The sequence below is a fragment of the Eulemur rufifrons genome, chromosome 8 (genome assembly GCF_041146395.1).
Source record: "Eulemur rufifrons isolate Redbay chromosome 8, OSU_ERuf_1, whole genome shotgun sequence".
NCBI lineage: Eukaryota > Metazoa > Chordata > Mammalia > Primates > Lemuridae > Eulemur > Eulemur rufifrons.
Window position 1 is genome coordinate 83,977,686 of NC_090990.1, and position 22,034 is coordinate 83,999,719.

Genomic DNA, 22,034 nt, shown 5'->3' on the forward strand with positions numbered 1-22,034 from the left:
AAGACACATGCCTAAAAGACATATGGTTTTCATAGATTTTCCGTCTAGACTGGTTTTATTTAGTGACTTTTGGTCTGAATTGGTCTAGTTAAAGTTTCTGTAGGAGCTTGTATAAAAGTTTAAAATGTGGGCATACCATTAAGGTGTAAAACAAAACGTTTGACTTCTTATTGGCAAGAGATTAAAAGGGATTGGTTGAAAATTTCCTTCGGGTTAAGTAATTCTGATCATTTTGTGTGCCCACTCATCCATTCCACCCCCACAACACTGTCCAAAATGGAAAGGCTTACCCTAAAAATCCGATAACTGTTAAATTCATATACTCCTCACTGTTTTCCTGAGTAAATTCTTTGTGCTCCAGTTGATGTGTGTGTGTGTTAGAAAGCTCTAATTCTTTCTGCAGACTCTTTACATGGCTCAGGGGACATATGATTCCTTGCCCTTTTAGTACGAAGTTTTACAAACACAGCATTTCTCTCATTTTAAAAAGCATTCAACAAGCCACTGAGTAAAAGAGACCAAACCCTTAGGAGTTTCGCAGTGCCTTCAACCAACAATGAAAATTCCATTTTAAAATGTGGTTCTTGAGCCAGTGTCAAAGACTCATTTAGAAACAATATGACACTTTCAGAGGAAAGGAATGACTTCTAGATGTGCCCAGAAATCAGTCTGTTGCTCCCTCTTTTGCAAGAGTCAATACTGCAGCCCCAGTCCAGCTTAACTGCACCAGAGAGGAGACTTGTAGATGGGAGAAAATGTGGGCCGTTCTGTCTCCGCGAGTATCATCACTTGGCTCCTTGCTGAGCATTTAATTGGACTTAGTCATATATTTGTTCACTGACATGGCAGCTTGCAAGGCACAATGCCTTTCTGTTTTTCTCTGTTTGCTTTAAATAAAAATTGTTTGTAAAATTTGAGCTCTAAGGCATGTTAGAGCTCCTCCTGCTGGGCTTTTTTAAAAGAAAAAGCTGATATGATAATTAGTAAATGGCAATTCTTTGTCTTCATTTTTACCACTTGGACTGATATAAGTGACCAAAAGAATATCATGTGGTATATTTAAAACTGACCAGGTATTAAGGTCAGGCAGTGACGAAATATTGGAATTACACAAATCTTCAAATTCCTCATGTTCTTTTTGTTGCCATTAAAAATAATAATAATAATAAAAGGAAATGGAATGTTAACTCTTCTATCACTATTTCTAGTTACATAGTTTCGCCCTATGAGGTAAGGCCCCAAGTCACATACTCACACTGGAAAGGTTCTTGCTGTCTCTCAGAAAGGAACAAAACGTGTTTTCCATCTTCCCAAAACAGAAATGAATTGGACAGTTTTATAGAGAGATTCAAAGTGTTGCCTTTTTCCTCCCTATCTGTTCTTTTTCCTTCTTCTTCTTGACTTGAGATAACAAAGGAATGCACAGCTCAGAAGTGGAAGCTGCCTCTTCCAGTAGCTGGGTCTCAGCACCTCCTTCCCACCCTCTCCTGTTTCCCACAAACGGGACAAGGAGTCAGCCTCCCACCTCTCCAGGTGCCTGGGGTGGGAATGAAGGGAAGGGTAGGGAGAAAGGCCAGAAGAAGAGGAAGAAGGTCAGGAAACTGTTTACCCCCTCCACCATCAATGGAAGTCGGTTTCTACAGCACATAAATTCTTAGAGGTCTCTTTGGGAATTAGAAAAGGCTGGGGAGGGAGGAAGGAATGAAGGAAGGCAGGGAAGAAAGGAAGGCTATTAATTCCTATTAATTCCTATTTAATTCCTTCAATAGCCATATGCTTATAAATCTCTTAAACAACCGCATGCTTTCTCTGTGTGTCGTTTCCTCTCCCGGAACCCCTCTGCCCTTCTGCGGCCTTGCCTCTCTTTCAGTCCTTTGCTCTCCCCAGGTTATCTGCTGTCAGTGATATAGTGTGGAGGCCAAAATACAAAAAATTAATCTCAAAAGTGATGCTTTTTAGAAATCATGTTTTAATATAACTAAAAATACTTCCAATTATCTGTTTTATGACGTTATTAGGATGTGGGGCAAAACAAGTCATTTGATATAAGACTTGTGATAAAGAATAAGACAATGCTTGATTTCTCAAACTGACAGTACTTTTTCTGGCTTTCTTTCCTTCACACACACCCTTTCCTATTTCTGCAATGCCAGTCCCCTCAACTTTCCTTACTTTCTGGAAGTCCTTCAAATCCCCCAGCCTCCTTCCAAGCGCCAGGCTAGGACTCTTGTGTCCCTGAAACTTCTGAAGCACAATCCTGTTGTAACACTTACCCTAACAGCATCACAGTTAAATTGTTAACTGTTAAATTGTTAAATTGTCTCTCCTCATCGCAACAAGAAACTCCTTCTGGGCAGTGATGATCTTTATTTCTGCATCTCTAACTCCTAGGATAGTGCCTAGCACATAAGCAGGATTTACTGAGGGAATGAAAGAATACAAAATGAGTTGGCTTACAATGCTTAATCAGAATTTATTTTGGAATTAGCCCAATACTTAAGTGTATTTTATAAAACAATTTAAGCACACATTGGAAACCTTGCATGAGTGAATGTTGTTGTAAAATTCTTTTTACAAATCATAGACTGAACAGAGTTAATGTGGGCAAATCATCCTTTAAGCTGCCTTTTTGCCACAACCACAGACGTGGATATATTAGTACCATACCTTTGGGTGAAATCCATGTTAGATATTTGGGACAATGTAAAGAAGGTGTGACAAGGAAGATTATATTATCATTTATCTCAGAGACTTACTTACATAGGATATTATATGTTTGTATAATCAAATAACAATTGTGGACTATTTTTCTCCTTATGTTCTTATGTCACATTGCATAAATGGATTCATATTTTCCCAGTGGCATACATTATAAAATCATGGGTTCGTTTTCACAGGGGAAAGAAAGGCTGGCTTTAATATGTAGCAAGAATCATATTAGAGAATTCCCTAAATCCTCTAAAAGGGTTCCAAGTCCTATGTTCTTTCCAACATCTACTGTAAACTATTCTTGGACAGTATTAGCTCACTCTGTTACTTAAGCCAAAAAGGCCAAAAATATACTGGATAGCACCCTATAGTATTTTTGATAATAAATTACAAAATACTATCTTCCATGTGGAGAAAATCATGACTGCTGTAGCATTCTTCTGAACTTAGCCTCATACCTTCTAGATATATAAAACCTGTTTGTTGAGCAAATGATCTAAAAAGAAGCAAAGTACAAGTATATTGCTGAAATTTAAAATACTGTGTCTCATAATCTGTTCTCTTAGAACAGACAAGAGGAAGTAGAGGTCCCGGGTCATTGTTGCCTCTCCATTTCACCTAGAGCTATGCTCTTAACAGATTTATCCCTGAGCCCATTCATTCATTCACATACATGTTCACCGATGCACTGACTAGGACGTTGCCTACTGTCCTCATTGCCGAGGCAGGTGCTGCCAGGCGAAGGCAGTAAGAAGTATAAGGGGTTCACATGAGGTTTAGAATATTGTTCAGATGATAAGATATACATGCCTCGAACTTTGAAAAATAAGATTAAATATTTCAAGTGAGTCATGAAGAAGTAAGGCCTTTCAATTCCTGAAAACCCAGAAAACAGTTTTTGTTTTCTTTTTGTTTTCCAAGAAATTTGTTAGATGTAGCCAAAAGAAAGGAGATGCCTTACTTCTAGTGGTTGAGTAAACATAACCCTTCATTTTGTTTCTTTTGGACTCATATCGTCAATCAGATTAAAAAGTTGGGCAAGTTGATACCAGATTCTAGTGGCTCTTAGATACCTAGGATGTATAACTCTCGCATGATCCTAAATGTAATTATATGTAAGTTGAATTTTTGAGACAGTTATATTTCAAAGCTTCAATTATATTTAATAAGTAGAATTTGTAGTATAGAAGCCTATTATATATCCTTTTATGCAAATAACTATATTCTCAGGCAGCTATCTTCTCTAGAAGTGTCAAGCTTTGTATGTCTTCTTTGAAAGCTTTCTTTTTAATTTGGGTCCACCTAACTAATTAGGTTGGATGTCAATAATACCCTTCCCAAATGTGAGAACTTAGAATGTACATTTAGAGAAGCATACCTTCAATACCATTTTCATAAGCAAATATAAGCTTCCCTAAACAAATAGTTGTTTTTCTGGTAATGATTAAGAAGCTCTTGTAGTGTGGTATGTTGGTCTTTACAACAGAAGGCTGAAACTGCTTTGGCCCATGCTTAAGTCTAATTCCCAAAGGTATAAAAGTGTTTCTATGACCATTTCTTCATCCTTCTTAACATTTTTCCAGCACTTTTCTTTTTGTTTTTAACTTTATCTGGCAAATGAATAGAATTGCTAATAAAGCAAGTTCAAAATCATTTATTGTGCCTTAGAACAGTGGTTGTCAAAGCATCGTCCCAGGACCAGCAGCATCAGCATCATGTGGAAACTTGTTAGAAATGTCCCACCCCATTAGAAACTCTGGGTGGAACCTAGCAACCTGTGTTTCAACAAGCCCTCCAGGGAATTCTGATGCAATTTGAGAACCATTGCCCTAGAACATGTCAATATAACTGCCCAACAGAAAGATTTCTGGACTGGGAGTCATGAGATGTTGGTGTAAGCACAGGAAAGGAATGAGACTGAGCTACATAGGCCCAGTCTGGCTCACACATCTACCAGTCAGATAATTCCCACTTCCCATTCTAAGGAGAAATAAGGGCAGGAGCAGAAAGACCAAGCCACTTCAGATTCTGTGTTATGCTTCCTGGAAGCAAGAAGCTAAAGGAAGGCTGGTTGCTATACCTACCTCACAAGCTGATGCACCAATGGAGTTTGCTCTGTTGAAGTCTCCCCTAACCCCTGTAAAGGTTGTCCTCACATCATGAACAGTCGGTACAAGGTAACCCAAAGAGCAGGCAATAAAATGAGACAAGAAAATAAATGAGGCATTCTTCTGTCTTATCAGTGAAGCCAGTTCTCCTCCACAATGCCACCCAGCCTGTGTGAGCATTTGACTTTCTCACAAAATTTGTCATTGTCCAAAATACTACAAACGGTCCACCCCTGCAGCTACAAATACAACTTGAAGTATTACATCTTTCCCTTTGATTTGGAAGCAGAAACATGGCTCTTCTATCATAACCATAAACCGCCCACATACAACACAGTGTTTCAATAAACACTAAATGATACAAGATGCTCCACTTCAATATAATGGGTTACTTAATGAAGCCCATCACTAAACAAAGCAACTGAGGAAAATTTGGTACAAAACAAATAATTTTGCTTTGCCTAAAACAAACTCTCTTGTGAGGTGAAGGTCTTTGGAAACTCTTTGAATGGTTAGGGACTGGACCAATAAAATGAACTTTAACCATAAACTTTAAATGTTTTCTGGTGTTGAAGTTGGCAAGTATCTTAGCATTGCTTATTAGAAAATTCACCCTGAACAACTTAATACTCCTCTTGAATTGCTTTCTAGTAGAGTTTTATATACAGCTTTTTTTGTTGTTGTTTGTTTTAGAAATAAAATAATGCTCGTTTCTTCCCCAAGGGTTGGGGGGAGCGCTTTAGGATTTTTAATTACTAAATAAGTACATATATGCATTCCTTTGACTGAAACTAGGCATATTTTGAAGCTGTCATAATTATTTTGAGAGAACATGATGAAAATTTTATTTTTTATTCTGTCAGTCATTCATGCACCCCCCTCCTATGCAGTGCTTAGTCAATGCAAGGCCCTGGACACACTCTCAAAGAGCTCATGATGAATAGGTTCTCCTGATTTAGTTACTTGAAAAAAATAATACTGTGAACCAACGGCAATGGTAACTTCTGGGATATGGTAGCGAATAAGACAAACAATAGACCTGGCACATAGCAGAAACATATGTCCTCCTGGTCTCCTGTCTTGCCTTCTTTCTACAATTGTCCATTGCTATTGTCCTCCTCTTGTCCCATCAGCATGGTCCAAGGATTAAAGAGGAGATTAAGGAGAATTTACTGTGCCGCCAGAGTATTTACATCTTTCTATTCTCTGTCCGTGCCATTGATCTCTTCCCCTCCATCCCCATCGTTTAATTTCTAGTTTTCGTTCACTCATTATAGACCTAGGTTCCCTTACAACTTCCAAGTTTTATATGCAGCAGTTACAATCATGTTTGCCCTTGCTTTGACCATATCACTGTATTTTAAAGCTTCCCAGACATATTCTCAGGCTCTGAATTACAGAATTGTGCCCCATTTCCCCACTATAGTGCTATAGTAAAACAACTTGTGTATTTTTCTTATTCCACTCCTCTTCCATTCTCAATAGATCTGAGCTCTTTAAAGTTATGCAAGATGATGTGGTCCACATAGTAGATGCTAAACAAATAATGCATGTAATATACAACTGGAAGGTCTGTCCCAGATCATCTAGTCTGAGTCTCCTGTGTCAGAGGTGAGAAAACTATAGCCTAGAGAAGTTTGGTGGGTTAACAATTGTACAATTTGGCAGTTGGAGCTGGAATCCACATCTTTTGACTTCTGATCCAGGACTCTTTCTATATAAACATATTGCCTCAAATATAAGCCTGAAAAATGCCCCAAAGGTATTGCATCTCTGACCTCACTGGACCTGCTCCCCTTGACCTAGCCTACACTCTAGCCTGGCTAAACATCTTGTTTAGGCACTTTAAAGTCATTCACTCATTTGTCCATTGTTCAACAAGTATTTATTCACGGCCTTCTAATCACATTGTCTAAATGCTGAATACACATAATAAATGCAAAATATGTGGTCTCTCTTCTCAAGGAATTTTCAATCTATTGGGAAGGCACAGGCAATAACCTAGTAAATAAATATATAATCGCAAGCAGGGGTAATACACAACACGAAGTGGTAGGGAAGAAGGCAGAAGAAGGGGGCAAACTGTGAGATGATCAGGAAGGACTGAGGAATGACATTTAAGCCAAGAACAAAAGGATGAGAGGAGAACCCAGTTTGCATTCCTTTCTCTCTCGGACACAAGCCATGGTACAAGCTATCACACATACATAAAATGATTTCCAATCCACCATGCCATGTTATATCCTGCCTCTCACTGAATTTGTAGCCTAATATCCACTTTTTTTCAAATGAAATCCCCTAATTAATTCCATTATTGAACCCTCTGGTAGAGTTTCCCTCCTTAAAGTTCAAATTCTGGCCAAGTCCCTCCCCTAACCCCCATAACTGGTTAATTGCTAAGAATACATTTCCATAGTTTATATGATTACTTGTCAAACTCCCTGAGGGCAGGGCCCTATTATTTGCTACTTATTCCAAGTACCTATTAAAGAGTTGAGCAATCAAACACTTTATGGGAGAGTGTCCAAGGATCTCAATCCTACCTGTCACTTTAGCTATTTTTTTTTTTTTTTTGCTATTACCATGATTTACTTGCAAATGCCCTTGTATTTATAAGACCAGCAGATATCATAAGCATTCATAAGTTGTTTTTTGCTTCTGGAAGTAACTTTCATTTATTCAGTTGTCAAACATCCATTAACTAAAAGGCAAGCAGTGAGCTAGACGTTGCAGTAATATGAAGATGAGTAAGACACAGAGCATTTCTAATCAGTGAAGATAAACATATAAGCATAATTAGAATTCAGTGTGATTACTAAATAATAGAGACATGTTGAGATGCTATATAGAAACAACTGTGTCCAGATAGAGGAAGGTAAGTCAGAGAAGGCTTTCCTGAGGCGAGTCTTGAAGGATGAACAGCAATTCCATAAGATGAACAAAAGGACATTGAGAACATAATTGCATGTAGCACCATGCTAAACACTGCACGAAACAAGTTAGGTGGGCATGGGCATGACCTCTGGCCTCCAGAAACTTCATATCAAAGGAGAAAATTATGCAGGTTCAAGATTTAGGACATAAGTTAAATAAATATGGCCATTTTAAATGAAAATGAACAGTATACTAGCAAAAGAACAGGGTTTTTTTTTATTTTATTTTTTTATTCTTATTTCAGCATATTGTGGGCGTACAAAAGTTTAGGTTATGTATATTGCCCTTTCCTCCCCACCCCCCTGAGTCAGAGCTTCAAACGTGTCCATCCCCTAGACAGTGAGAATGGCCTTTATCAAAAAGTCCCATAACAACAAATGTTGGTGTGGATGTGGAGAGACAGGAACACTCATACACTGTTGGTGGGACTGCAAACTAGTACAACCTCTGTGGAAATCAATATGGAGATACCTTAAACAGATACAAGTAGACCTACCATTTGATCCAGCAATCCCATTATTGGGCATCTACCCAGAAGAACACAAGACATTCTATCACAAAGATATCTGCACCCGAATGTTTATAGCAGCACAATTCACAATTGTGAAGATGTGGAAACAATCCAAGTGCCCATCAATACATGAGTGGATTAATAAAAGAGCAGGTGTTTTTCATGGTCATAAGTAAAAAGGAAATTATGGGAGGATTTTTCCTAGCAGAGAATTGCCAGAACATTTCAGGTAGTCACTATAGCCTTTCTGCAAGAAGATAATTTGTTTGTTTACCCAAATTAAATTAGTATTGATTGGTTTAGTTTTATTAGTATGTCTATAAAGTATCTCTAATTACACTTTTACAAATTGAGTGCCTACTTAATAATGAGGCTAGTACAGGGCACTAAATTGAAATGCACCTTCCCAGTGAAAGTGTTCCTGTAAAGCCTCAGGTGTTTTTCAGGTACAGGAGGCAAAAGGAACTCTACCAGTATCAATGAGTTTGTGCCAAAGTGGTATTTTCACCATTAATCAAAAATATCTATTCTGCTTTGATTTTTCCTTGACCACATAATTTTATTTTATAGCTCTGTAATTTTTAAACACTTTATAAATGTTTTCTTTATCTTTTCTAACTTCACTTCTTCCTGAGATTGGACATTCATTCAATATGATCAATTTGGTGTTTACAATACAGAAGAAAATTTCATGACATGACTATAATTACAGAAGGAGTCTTTCTGAAAAAATCAGAGAGTTTTGTCAAAAAGAGAGGTTTCAATTTGTAGAATTTTTTTAATTTGGAGGGGGTATAAGAATTACTTCCCAAGGTACCACATGTGAGGTCAAGTACACACATACACAGAAAAAAACTCATTAATACATTTAAGAAATAAATATAGGGGCTCAGGGAATAAATAATATTACCTGGTAACATTGAGACTCAAATACAGTGATATTTCATTATCTAGAGTATGTTTATTAATTAAACTCAGCTATCAGAAACACCATTACCAAGTGTACTTAGAAAGTGTGCAATAGTACTGATAATAATCTTTAAAACCCAAAATAGGAATTAGAGTTCATGCAATTTACTCGGGCACTTACACTGTGTCTATTTACACTTATTGTAGAGAACTCTAAAAGCCTTGATTTTCTGAGTTTTCTAGGACCCTGCAAATTAGAAGCAAAATATAGAACAGATTAGAGAAAGCTACTACTAAGGGCAATGAGAAGTGGTAACTAACATCCTGACAGAGAGAAAAAGAGGAAGAAAATTATATAAAGAGGAAAAAAATTCATAAACCATCATTGTCTGAGACTTATGCCTTATTAGTTCCTGGAGTAGGCATAGCATAGCACAGTTCATTGTATTCTACTGGCTGAGATATGTGCAGCGTATTTCAGATGACTTTCAAATAATTGTATATTTCTATTAATATTGGAAGGGGTGACTTCAGTTTTGAGAAAGATTTCCATATGAAAAAATACCTAATTTTTGTTCAAAACTGCTGAATGAATGAAAGGTGACAACGTTAAGATCATTACAGATTGCAACCACTCCTGCTGGCCTGTGTGTGCATGAGCATGTGCGTAATGGCTCTTTCTCAGTGTCCTTGGAACAACTTTCTGCTAGATATTCTACTTGTTTCTTTACCTTTCTCTTTCTCTCTTTCTAGCCGGAGACCACCCCCATCACCAACTCGTCCCACTATAATCCGTCCACTAGAATCCTCCCTGTTAGACTAAACGAAGTGTCTGCCATGGCAATTAATCACTAATGAATTATGCAAAAGCAGCATATTTGATAACTGTTGCAGTAAATCATGAGTAGTCGCATGTATGGACATCAGTAGGCAAGTAACCAGTTTTACTAATGCATTCATCACTCATCTTCATTGCTCATGGTATGTCAAACCTTTGGGGTTTGACTCCTAAAAACTGCTGACCCTAGAGGTGTTATATGTTGTATTGACCAAGGTAGGTTTGTATAGCAGCCCTATACTTTGGGGACCATTTGCCTACCCTGGCATATATTTAAAATTGCTTTGGACAAATTTTCCAGGCTATCTACCAGGTAGCTCATTAAACATAATCCTTAACAGATATGAGATGGTGGGCTTAGACCTAAGCCATACATACTTCTTTTCCCACATTCTGTTTAGGATGACAGTAATTCTGTTGTCTATTATTAGTACTACAACCTAGTCCATAATTATATATTTAGCTCCTCTTTCCTTACTCTTTATTTCATAAGACAGCTAGGAAGTGACTTTTTAAAATTAGGATTCCTTAAGAATAAAACTTTTCCAGAAGCATAAGGTAGTTTGCAAAGGAAAAGTCTGCATTGTTTGCTCTAGAGAGCTTCTTGTGCCAATGTGTTTTGCTTCATGCTAGAAGCATATGCAAAGCTTGTTTTTTGTTAATCAGTCATTGGCTAGTTAGTTTCAGAGTTCAAGGAAGAAGCAAAATATCACATCTCTAGAAGTGTCTGGAAAAATATAATTTCTCTATTCATTTTTATATTCACCTCCTGGTCAATTACATTGAAGGCTGACATAGAAAATGTTTAATTTTTCCAATCAATCTAATTTTGGGCATGGCTAACTAAATTTTGTTACTAACTTCAGTTTTATTATTATTTTGGCTGGAGACAAAAAACATTCTCTCTATGCTAATTTGTAATTCCCTTATGTAAGAATGTATCCTACCTTTTAAACAGGTTTAGTGTAACTTTCTATCCATTCTAGCCTTTCTTATTAAATCTTGAGACTTACTATGGGATAATCACATTTAAAGAATGGTACCTGAAATGAAAAGTCAGTAGAAGATGCCATAGTTTAAGAGAAGAGCTCACACTTACACAATTGTACTACTTCAGAGTCCCTATCCAGGGCACTTACTCCAGAAAATGGTATTAAAACATTGAGATCTAAAGCAAATTTGCAATATCTAAGATTTCTAAAATTTACAGTGCAGGATTAACCTAGAGATTCATAGTTCAGTCTTGAGGCTAAGTTTTGGACTACCTAGGACCAGATGATTAGCATGCAGGGAACAGCCAGCAGCCAACTGGAATTTTGTCTGCTAACTGTTCCCAGACAGCAGAGCAAGTATTCACTGACTAGTGGTGTCCCATGACACTATTTCATATTCTACAGAAGTAAATCAGGTTTCACCAACTGAAATGTCTCCCTTTGAAAGCAGCAAACATGATTTGTATGTTAACTTAACTTTAATTTCCTGTGTAGTTTATACCCAAAGCAGACACCCATAAAATATAAAGTAAAAAGTTTTAACCATTATTAAAAGAGAACTTGCCATGTTATAAGGCAGTGTATTGAACTTATTCTAAAGGGTTACAGCTAGCCCACTTATAATTGGAAAAAATCAGAGAATATAAGATTTATAAAAAGGGCATTTCAGTTTTTAAAGCTACAAGTGATTTTATAAAGAATATCACCATCCTATGTCCTCTCACATCTTATTTTTTTCCATTGAAAAAAATAATTCTCTGTCAATGGAACCAATGTGCAAGATACAGTTTGTATTTTTAAAAATAATGTCTCAGCTAAATGGAAAAATGCTAAGCAAAAATCCATAGTAAAACAAATAATCTGCAGTGAGATCTTTTCATAAAATTTTCTCTTTTTAGGATTCCCTTTGCTTCTTCCTTTGAATTCTCTAAAATAGGCAGCTAGCGGATTATATATTTCAGGGTTTGGCTTCATGCTAAATGTGGTTTTGAGTTTTGCTGTATTTCAAAAATTTCCTTCTGTTAAAGGAAAATATTGTGGATAACCACTGGTGTGTTCTTAGATCAGCACAAACCATGTCAAAAAAAATTGGAGATTTTTCCCAAGTTTCTTTCCACTGATTTTAGGCAGTAATAAACAATGGCATTTATCATCTTTGGCTTTTGCTTTTAGATTATATTCCCACAGTTGCATTCTCCCAATTGTCTCCCTTTGTGGGTACATTTTTGTTCTTTTTTACTCCTAAGTTATTTCCAATAGAATCCAGCCTACCCTGGAATTTCTTCAATAGTCACAATGGAGAATATTTTTAGTTTGATGCATTATGATGTCATATTATTAGTATGAATCCCCTTTCCCAAAGGGCTTATATCCTGCTAAAAGGAGATGCCAAGGTGAATTAAGTCTGAAGCTCTAGAATGTGCATAGTTTGAGGTGTAGCATGCACACCAGGCCTTACGATGGGAATGTAGCTTAATGAGCTTTCTGTTTCCCATACCATTTCTAACGTTTTGTGTAACTTCCTCTTAACTGATTGCTCTGATGTTGTCAACACAGTAGACGTAGCTCTATCATGTCTAGTATAATAAAAGTTCAGTGTTTTTAGGATTGGGGAAAATAAACTGTATATGTTTATTTGATAGGTAAATCTAGTTTTATTTGCATGCATATTGACTAATTGGAATAACCATTCACTCAATTATGGATTATTAAAATAGGATTGATTTAGAACAGGTATATTGCATTTCTAAAAATCATCTACCAAGGTTCCTTACTCTTCTGAATATTGCTTTTAGCTGTGTTTTATAACACAGAAGAGCAATAGGGTCTGCTTATTAGCAAATTTCCTACTTGTTCAGATACAGACTCATTCTATTCCAAAACATTATAATGAAACCAGTTCTTGTGATATAACTATAAGCCTTCTGGACTTAGAATTAAAAAGTAGTCACATAGATTAATTTGTGACTTTTTAGTATAGACTGTAGCCATAATTCTCAAATATGAATGGGACCTAATTACCAGTATGTGATAAATGTTAATGTTTTTTGTGTACAAACACATTTTCTATGCATGTGTCTCTGTGTATACAGTATACACATAGTCAATTTGTTTCTATAAGTACACGTATTTTGTGTCCCTTTGAGTAGGTAGGTTTAAAAGCACTGGTTAAAATGCCATGAGCATGAGTGTGATTGTATGTGCATTATATATATATATATGCATATGTATGGGTGTAAATATCTGTGTATACATGTGCTTAGTATGTGTGGATATGAATATATATTTTAAACTGTGCTAATATACGAGATAGCTTTGGCTGATCTGCCATAACATGTGATAACAGTGACTAATTTCTCATAACATACATGAGGTATACAAAATTTTCTAACTCCAGACTGTAGTCATTCTAAGAGGCACAAGGCTCATGACAAACATGGTAATGTCCACAGACATTTGTATCTAAATCCACAGCACTGCTATCTAACAAAGAATTGCCTTTGATAATATCATTTGGTAAGAAGTGAAAGATCTGGAGAACTATCTTTAAGATGCCTAATTAGAATTATAAGTTATTTTTGGATTGCTGAACTTAATCTTAAAAAGCTAAGTTGATCTACATAGTCCTTTTTTTCTCTATGATAAATGTAAAAAAAAAAAACAAATAGAAGTATATAGCAACATAATAAATGTAGTGGATTTTTCTGAGTATATTTGCTAAAAATGTAGGGGAGAAGTCTAATACTTAATACCTTGGAGGTAGGTCATCTACTTTTTCAGGAAAGCATTTTTCATTTGGCAAACATAATTATTTAAAAGGCCAGGCAAGGTGGCACATGCCTGTAATCCTAGCACTCTGGGAGGCTGAGGCAGGAGGATCACTCAAGGTCAGGAGTTCGAGAGCAGCCTGAACAAGAGCGAGACCCTGTCTCTACTAAAAATAGAAAGAAATTATCTGGACAACTAAAAATATATAGAAAAAATTAGCTGGGCATGGTGGCATGCTTGTAGTCCCAGCTACTCAGGAGGCTGAGGCAGGAGGATTGCTTGAGCCCAGGAGTTTGAGGTTGCCGTGAGCTAGGCTGACACCACGGCACTCTAGCCCGGGCAACAGAGTGAAAACTCTGTCTCCAAAAAAAAAAAAAATTAAAATTGACAGGAATCTCCTTAGAAGTAAGAACAAAGCCTAAATAGTAGGTCTCTGAACTGTTGAACTCAGTGAAAGAAGATAATGTAAGAGACTCAAGCCATGAGTTTTGTATCATTTCACCTAGAGAACTACTAGCTCTGAGCTCAGAGTTTAATGTGAATGAAGGTAGAATTTAGAGAAACAATTATTGGTTCACCATATCATTCAGTTGTTTCTAAAAAGCTCAGATCTGTCTTCTAGATAATCTTAGTCATCCTGTCTCTTTGGTATGTTTAAAATTATGTGGTGCTCTATATGTGAAACTTTAAGAATATTTTTGACGTATATGTAGTATATGCATTGCTATTTGTGTGTGTGTGTGTGTGTGTGTGTGTGTGTACGTAAGAATTTGTGTATGTGTGAGAGCAAAAGAGAGGAAACTCAAGGAAGAGTCTCCTGTTTGTCTTAAGACCTGTTCATACTGGTATATTGGTGAGACTTCTCACCTCTCTGGTCAAGGGTTTCACATGTGGCTCAGCTTAATTTCTTTTTTAATTGTTACCCTTGAATTCCTTATATTTTTGCTTGTTATGTAATGTTTTAAAATTATGAAAAAAAAATTACTTTGTTCAACCTCTTGCATTATCTTCTGCCAATTTGTTAAAAAGTATTTCTCCCAATCAGAAATTCCACCAGTATTACTTGATTTGTGTTTTATTGCATATGTACAGCCTTGGTTTTACTTGTTTGTCTGTTTCTCTTTTCTCCCTTTTTTAAGTCAAATTCCTCTTTTGCCATTTTATGAAGAAGGAATATACTAAAGCAAAATCTCGTCTTTTCTGTTGATTCTTTAATTAATATGAGCCAGAATACTTTTCACTGTCTTCTTGGCACTTTCAGGATTTCTTATTGCTGATATATGGACTCTGTGAATGGAATTTTTGAAGCAAGTTCCTAAAGCCTGTATCATTCTTGAAGGTCACATGTACCTATTGTGAAAATGTGAAGCTGTATTTCTGAACTTGAAATAAATTATAACATTTGAAGGATTCCCCCTTTCCTCATTCTTGTATATATTTGAATCATGTCTATGCATTTCAGTAATACCTGAGATTTCTAAATATTTATAGCTCTTTTGATCAAATTGGCTGAGCATTACCGAAGTGGAAAATGATAGCATTTTGCATTTTCATCATTAGTTTGGGGGAAGATGATATTTTTAAAGGGAGCAAATTTGTTAAATCAAAGGCAGGAGAGTGGAAAACATTTTATTCCTGATTTGCAGTCATTGTTGAAATAGATTGAAAAAGGACACAAACCTTGAACAGTTGGAGTGTATGATGAGACACTTGCCAAGAAGCACCATGACATTTTGCCATTGAAAAGGAAGTCTTCATGGAAAACCCTGGGAAGTAGGAGGAGGAAAGACGCTTTGCCCAAATATCAGTTCTAAAGAGGCATTTCTTAGAGCAAACAATTGAACTCCTGACCCAACACTTGGCTTCCCTTATTTCTTCATTGGGCATAGAGAATTTGCCCCTCTCAATTTCCCCACTATTAAGAGAATCTAAGAGTGTTCAGTAGTTACACATATCCCTATCCTGAGTTTCCATAGAATAGAGAAAGACTCTCCATTACAAGAGTTTTGATGATAGGTCCCTTGTCGATACATAGTCCCAGATTGTGCCATCCAAATGCAGAAGACAAGAAGAGGAGAGCAGGAGAGAAAATTGGTTTATTTTTCCTCTGTGATCAGGATGTGCTCATTGTGGTAGGATGAATTGGACAGACTGCTGTGTTAATTCACCCTTTCCTGTTGTAATTTCTTTCTCATATCAATACATTTTCCATGTGTGGAGCACCCATACCTTCCAGGGAAGCTTCTTATCTTACTCGAAGAGAGATTTTTAGATGAGAATCATGCTGTACATTTGTGTTTCATTTGTTTTGTTTTACCTGTGTGATTCTAAAGTATGTTAATAATATTTATAGAATAGTTTCTAAGGAAAATTACCAAAAACAAAGAACTTTATTGTAACTATTTGGCAAATTTCCTTTTGTATCTTATCAGTTCTGGTATTAGTGTAAATATCTGCTCACATTTCTTTTCAATTTTTTTTTTTTTTTTTTTGGCTGCTGGAACTTTAAATCTCATATTGAGAAATGTATCTGATGTTTGGGTTAGATTGACCTCATACTTTGCTTCCAAGCACTTCAACACACACTGCCACTTTTCAAACCCTTTACTGGTATTAGAATACGTGCAAGACATATTGACTGAAACTACAACCTTAATTCAAAGTTCCCCAAAGTGCACTCCCTGGTATCTTAAGAAGTTTTACACACACATACACCAAGCATTTTTCTGTCAAATATAGTTGGGAAATAATGACTAAAAATTAAATGTTTCTCTACTGAAAGACTGTACAGAAGCCTTAAAATCAGATTGCATCGTGAATCTCTAAGAGAAGAATGGTATCTACATGTTTCTCAGACTTATTTGACCATAAAAGCTTTCTTCATAGAGCATCTCACAGAACTAGTGTTCTGAGGCACATGCCTTAGGAAACAACGCTTCAGTGCTTTAAGCCAGAGGAAAAACCATTGAGTGTGATTGTCTCAGCACAGACTGTCACTAACAAAAACTTGGGTGATCAAATCAAATGTGGAAGCAACAAGAGCTCCCAACTTAAGACAATCCACCTGGAGCTCTGCTGCTTTGTCACAGTAGTGTCTGAGTTCCAAAGAGGAAAGTCAATAGGAATAGAAGGTGTGAAAGCAGATTAGAGACATACATGGAATGAGTCTTACTGAGACTTGTGTAGGATTCAGATAATTTTCTACTCTTTCTCTCTAACTCCCCCCAAAAGAGCTCTTTTAAATTAATTACATTACTCCTGTGAGATTATTTTGAAGGAAGTGGTCCAGGTTGATTTAAAATTAAAGATCATCAGAAAAGAATTTAAAAGAATACCTATTCCTGTTGCCTTTCTTTCCTCCCTAAGTCTTCAGGCTCACCCACTGCTCAGGGATATTAAGTTACCAAAATGATGGGAAAAGAAAGCAAGCAGAAAATGTTTTGTGAGATTTTAACAGAAAAGAAAAAAGCTATAAGGAAGACATTTCAGGATCTCACCAGAGGAATGTCACCATAAGACCAAATTGTAGCATTTCATGGTAATTCATTGTTCTTACTGAGCTTTTGTATGTGAGTTATGCCCATGTTCCACATACAGTTTTTCCAATCTCCTTACCTTACTGTTTTGGCCAAACAGTTCTGTTATGAAGTTATTTTTCAGAAAGCTTAAAAAGAAACCCTGAAATTACTATTCTGATTAGGTAGATTTGCTTATAAAGTGAATACTACTATGACAAGCTTTGAAATTTGTTAGCAATTCAATATTCCAATTCGGTACTCCAACTTCCATATTGGGGGTGGCAACAGTATGAGGTCCTTTTTGTAGCTCTACATGTAAGAAGCCCAAATATTTTCAGCACTTGTCTTTAAGCACTTCAGCACAGTGTAAGTAATATAGAAAATTCTGGAAAAGAAATAGCAAAAACCCACACTTCCCAGATCCATGATAGAACTAACTCTGACCACTAACTGGTGTCATCATCAACAATGCTTGATGTGAAGAAGCAATGTGAGGAAGGTTAGATACAGGTTAAGTGAAGATGAAAAGAAAAGACCTATCTGAGGGAGTAAGTGTCACCCTGATGTTTAAAGTGAACATTCTAGCTGTCAGTGAAATGTATTCCAAGACATAAAGTTTCTGATCCTGTTTCTGGATTAGCACACCAAACTAGCTCAAACAGGAAAGTGTTTTGGCATATGCTAACAGAATGTCCCTTCAGCACTGTAGACTTGCTGTTCAGTTTAATGGCTCACCTCCCCACCCTGCTGAGGTAATTAAAGTGTTCTAAAGCCCCTTCAGAACTCAAAAATAGTTTCTGTTTGCTGGACAGGTGATAAATCTCATTGAGCCTGACAGAAATTTAATTACACTTTCTTCATGAAAACACCAGGAATGCCCATTACCTGGATCGCTAAAGCTAAAGGTTTGCAGAACTGCCCCCGCCCCCCGCCCACAGTTGAAAGGTTAGGGACCAATAACAAGTCCTTCATCATTTAAATGGATGGGAGCCCTCCTTAATGTAGCCAGCTTAAATTGGACTGAAGAAAAATTGATCTTGGACTTTGGGGAAGGTAAGATCATTTTTTTACCACTGCTCAGAAATAGCCCAGTCAGTTTGGCTCCATTAACATCTCTCGGAAGATGAAAAAGAAGTTGTTTTTGTTTTTGTTTTTTGTAGACTTCATTGCTCCATTCACTGAAGTGTTACAAGAATAAGATGGAAGTGAATATGTTGCTGGACACCTGGATGAGTAACCAAAGAGTAGGGTATCGAGACCACCTCGTAGTTCTACAGCTTGCTGTAATGTTGAACTCGTTTACCCATTTGGTTAGAAAGAGGAAATTAAAGTGTAGACTTCTACTGGAAACCAGTGGGAAAGTTTTATTTGGCCTGCTGTTTTCCTACTTTCAGAGCTGTTCATTGCAACATATAGTTTGTTGTTCTATCTTCTTTAGCTGCATATCATCTTCCTGGCAAACACCAAGGGGCTGATGTCAAAATGAAGCACAACTCTAGACTATGATTTCACATTCTATGGGCCTAATGAAATGCAAGCCAGGCAAGGGATATGGAGAATGATCCAGCAGACCAGATTTCATTTACCCTGGACTCATTTGAGAATCAATCAGAATTTCAGTTGCACCTAGCTCTCAGACAGAGGGAAATCCTACAAAATCCTGGGGTCAACATGGACCAGACCTAGCCTCTTAGTCTCCCTAGGCCTGAATCCAGGCTATTACACATCAGGACTATTCACCTGGAGCAAATTCTTATTTACAAATCCTTTTGTCTGAGACCAACCTCTGACATTTTCTACACTGTGATTACCTTGCTCATTTCATCTCTTGACACATTCTAATTTCATTTAAAAAAAATTTTGCCTGCCATACTTCTATATCAACTCCCTCTTCCCTATGGAGATTTTTCAACATTCATTGAAATCTTTGGAAATAATTGAGTGCCACAAAATCAGGATTGGGAATCAAATATTCAAGTTGTAAAGGTATTTGGCTCTGGGACTATTCCCAGTTCTCCTGAATAAAACTGCACAGATTTATCATTCCATGATGCAAAATAATAAGATTTTTGAGTGGGCTCAAATGGCTCATATCTAGCACACTGCTGGTAGCCAGGAAAAGTCCTGAGAATTGCTAACTTTGCCATGTGGTGTTCTTTCATTGCCCCTGAATGTCTGCATGCGTTACTTTGGTTGGTGTTTTTTTTTTTTTTTTTTTTTTGGTTTTTTTTTTTTTGGTCTGATTTGAACTTGACTTTTGTGAGATATTTTTGCATGCTATTATTTGAATTTGTTTTATAATTTAAACATTGTTTCTTCCTATGCATCTGTGTTTTTCTTTTTGTTATTTTGTTTTGTTTTGTTTTTACTAGGCGACCCCCTCCTGCAGTTCCAGGACGACCATCCTAACCCGGTCATTCATCTCCTTTTGTTTCCAACATGTCTATCCATGGTATTTAAAAGCCTTTCATTTGCACTATATGTCATATGTACATAAAAACTTTTATTTTTGATCCATGTCTATAATAAAAACAAAGTTTATTCTGTATAAAAATGAAATGTGTTCTGTTTCTTTTTCTAAAGAAGACCCAAATTAACAGAAGGATTTGTTTCAATTAAAACCAGGTAAGGTGAAAAATACTCTATTTGATCTTTTAAGGAGCTTAATAAAAAAGTTCTTAAAGCATTGCAATTTAAAAAGGTCTTTGATGTAGAATAATCATCTATCTTCAACTGAAATTTCTGTCTAAGAGTGAAAAGATGAAGAAAAATTCTAGATGTCTAGAAAAGACACAGATGACTAAATAGTTTCAACTCACCTCCAGGAATCCCATTCATAATTATAATTGTAACAAAATATTTTTTCCTATTTTTATTGTTTTTCTAAACACTCTTATGGGAAATAAAATATGTAAGATCATGGAAGAAACTGTAGGTCTGAAACACATAAACATCACAAATTCTATTTGGCAAATTCAGGGGAGAAAACCCATATTCTTCACCATAAAAGTACAGGGCAAGGAAATGTTGCCAGCTTGAGAAGAAAGACTCTTCATGATGTCAGTAAAGTACCAGGAAAATGGAATCTAAGTTTGAGGGAAAAGGGAACTTTTTTTATACAACAGTCCTCAAATATTAATTCCAACTCTGAAAATTTAAGCTATCATTTTTTAACAAATATCCAAAAAATTTGTCCAAATGTTTATGATTAAGGTGATAATAGTACCTCCTGCCAAATATGTGATCTGAAGCCTTCCCAAAGGCCTGAGATTAAATTCAAGTTTTTCTTTTTTGAAAATTTACGTGGCCTAAATTAGAACTTAAAAATAGCCCTTCTCACATGAGATCATTTCTGAATGTGCCTCCCTTTAGCACTTTAAGATAGAAAACTACATGACAGGAGAGTCAAAAATCATTCAATAGGAATTTGGGTTCCACTTACTTCCCATCCGACCTAGGCAAGCCCTGGCAAAGAGAGATGTATGGAAGATATGGGCAGGAACCCTGGATTCCAAGATGGAGAGCCCTCATTAATCATGCTCTTTCTTTCAGCCATAAAAAAATCTTTTTTAAGGACTGAGTTCTGCACTCAAAAATGCAAAATCAGTTAAAAATTTCATATGGCCTGTTATATCATTTTTACTTGGGTCCCAGGTCCAGTGACTACCACTTAGAATCACTGGTAACCAAGAAAGTCCAAAGGCTCCAAAGCAAGGTATCAACTGAAGCTCTTGTATACCTGGAAGCAGTTGCACTGATGCAAAATAAGGCCCGGCATGCAGGCTTTTGCCCTTCCTTTCACCTTCAGCACAGGCATTTGATTTCTTAATCGATATTCTTATTGGATTGCATTCTCATCATATAGCATTCTCATCCTAACAGACACATGTTCCCAGATTATTTCATACCACCTCCCCAAAGAAAAAAAGAGAGGCTATCAATGGAAAGGTTTTCTCCAAATTCATCTTTTTTAAGTGTTTGGTACTTTTCCGCTTTGTCTTAAACATGAACTTATTTTTATACAGTGTTTCACAGTTATACACAGTTTAGATGTCTAAAGCTTAAATTGACCTGATGAATGATGAGAAAGGAAAACTCCAGTCATAGTAGAATGAAATGATAACCTTACTCAGTCTTCCTCAACAAAGAAGTGTGTTCCCTTCCTCATAGTCTGTAGACAAGAAAAGGCGGGGAGGGAAATCGAGGTGGGGGCAGGACCAGGATGCAGCCTGGAGCAAAATTAAACTATGATAAGGTTTGTTAATATGTATTTACTGTTGATAGTGTTTTTATGTTTCATAATGCACCCTTCCTCAACTCTCCCTACCTCCACCTCCACCCTCCATATTTAATAAAGAGTTGAAACGGTACTGCATTCTTCAGAGTTGGTCATAACTCAGGCTCAGGAAGAACCAAACTATTATACCTTTAATAAACATAATATTCCTTAAATATTTTCATTCTTTTGTTTATCCATCAAACATTCTTCAACTCATAAAAATGTCCTAGTCACTGGAAACACCAGAGAAGTAACAGGATAAAAGTAGCTTACAAAACAGCTAAGTAAGCAATTATAATGCAGTGCCATCATAAGGCAACAGTTTACAGGGAGAACTGTTACTCACTTTAGTACCTAAGCAGCTATTTGAGTTCTAGAATCTTATTACACACTTTACCCAACACATGCTAATGTTCTAGAACATGGTGATTTTGACTTCTGACAATGAAAGGAATAGACCTCATTTC

General features: G+C 36.5%; 1 protein-coding gene across 4 annotated transcripts in view; it reads left to right on the plus strand.

The window, feature by feature from the left end:
• DNM3 (dynamin 3) overlaps positions 1-19,842 on the plus strand; it is a 533,160-nt gene extending 513,318 nt beyond the window's left edge. For 3 of the 4 annotated variants that reach the window (XM_069478341.1, XM_069478344.1, XM_069478343.1), the window contains one exon: positions 9,925-9,994. In XM_069478341.1, coding sequence (XP_069334442.1) covers positions 9,925-9,994 — 70 coding nt within the window. Of the gene's footprint in view, positions 1-9,924; positions 9,995-19,660 lie in introns of those variants that run through there. The other variant, XM_069478342.1, reaches the window with a different exon arrangement.
• The last annotated feature ends 2,192 nt before the right edge of the window (positions 19,843-22,034 follow it).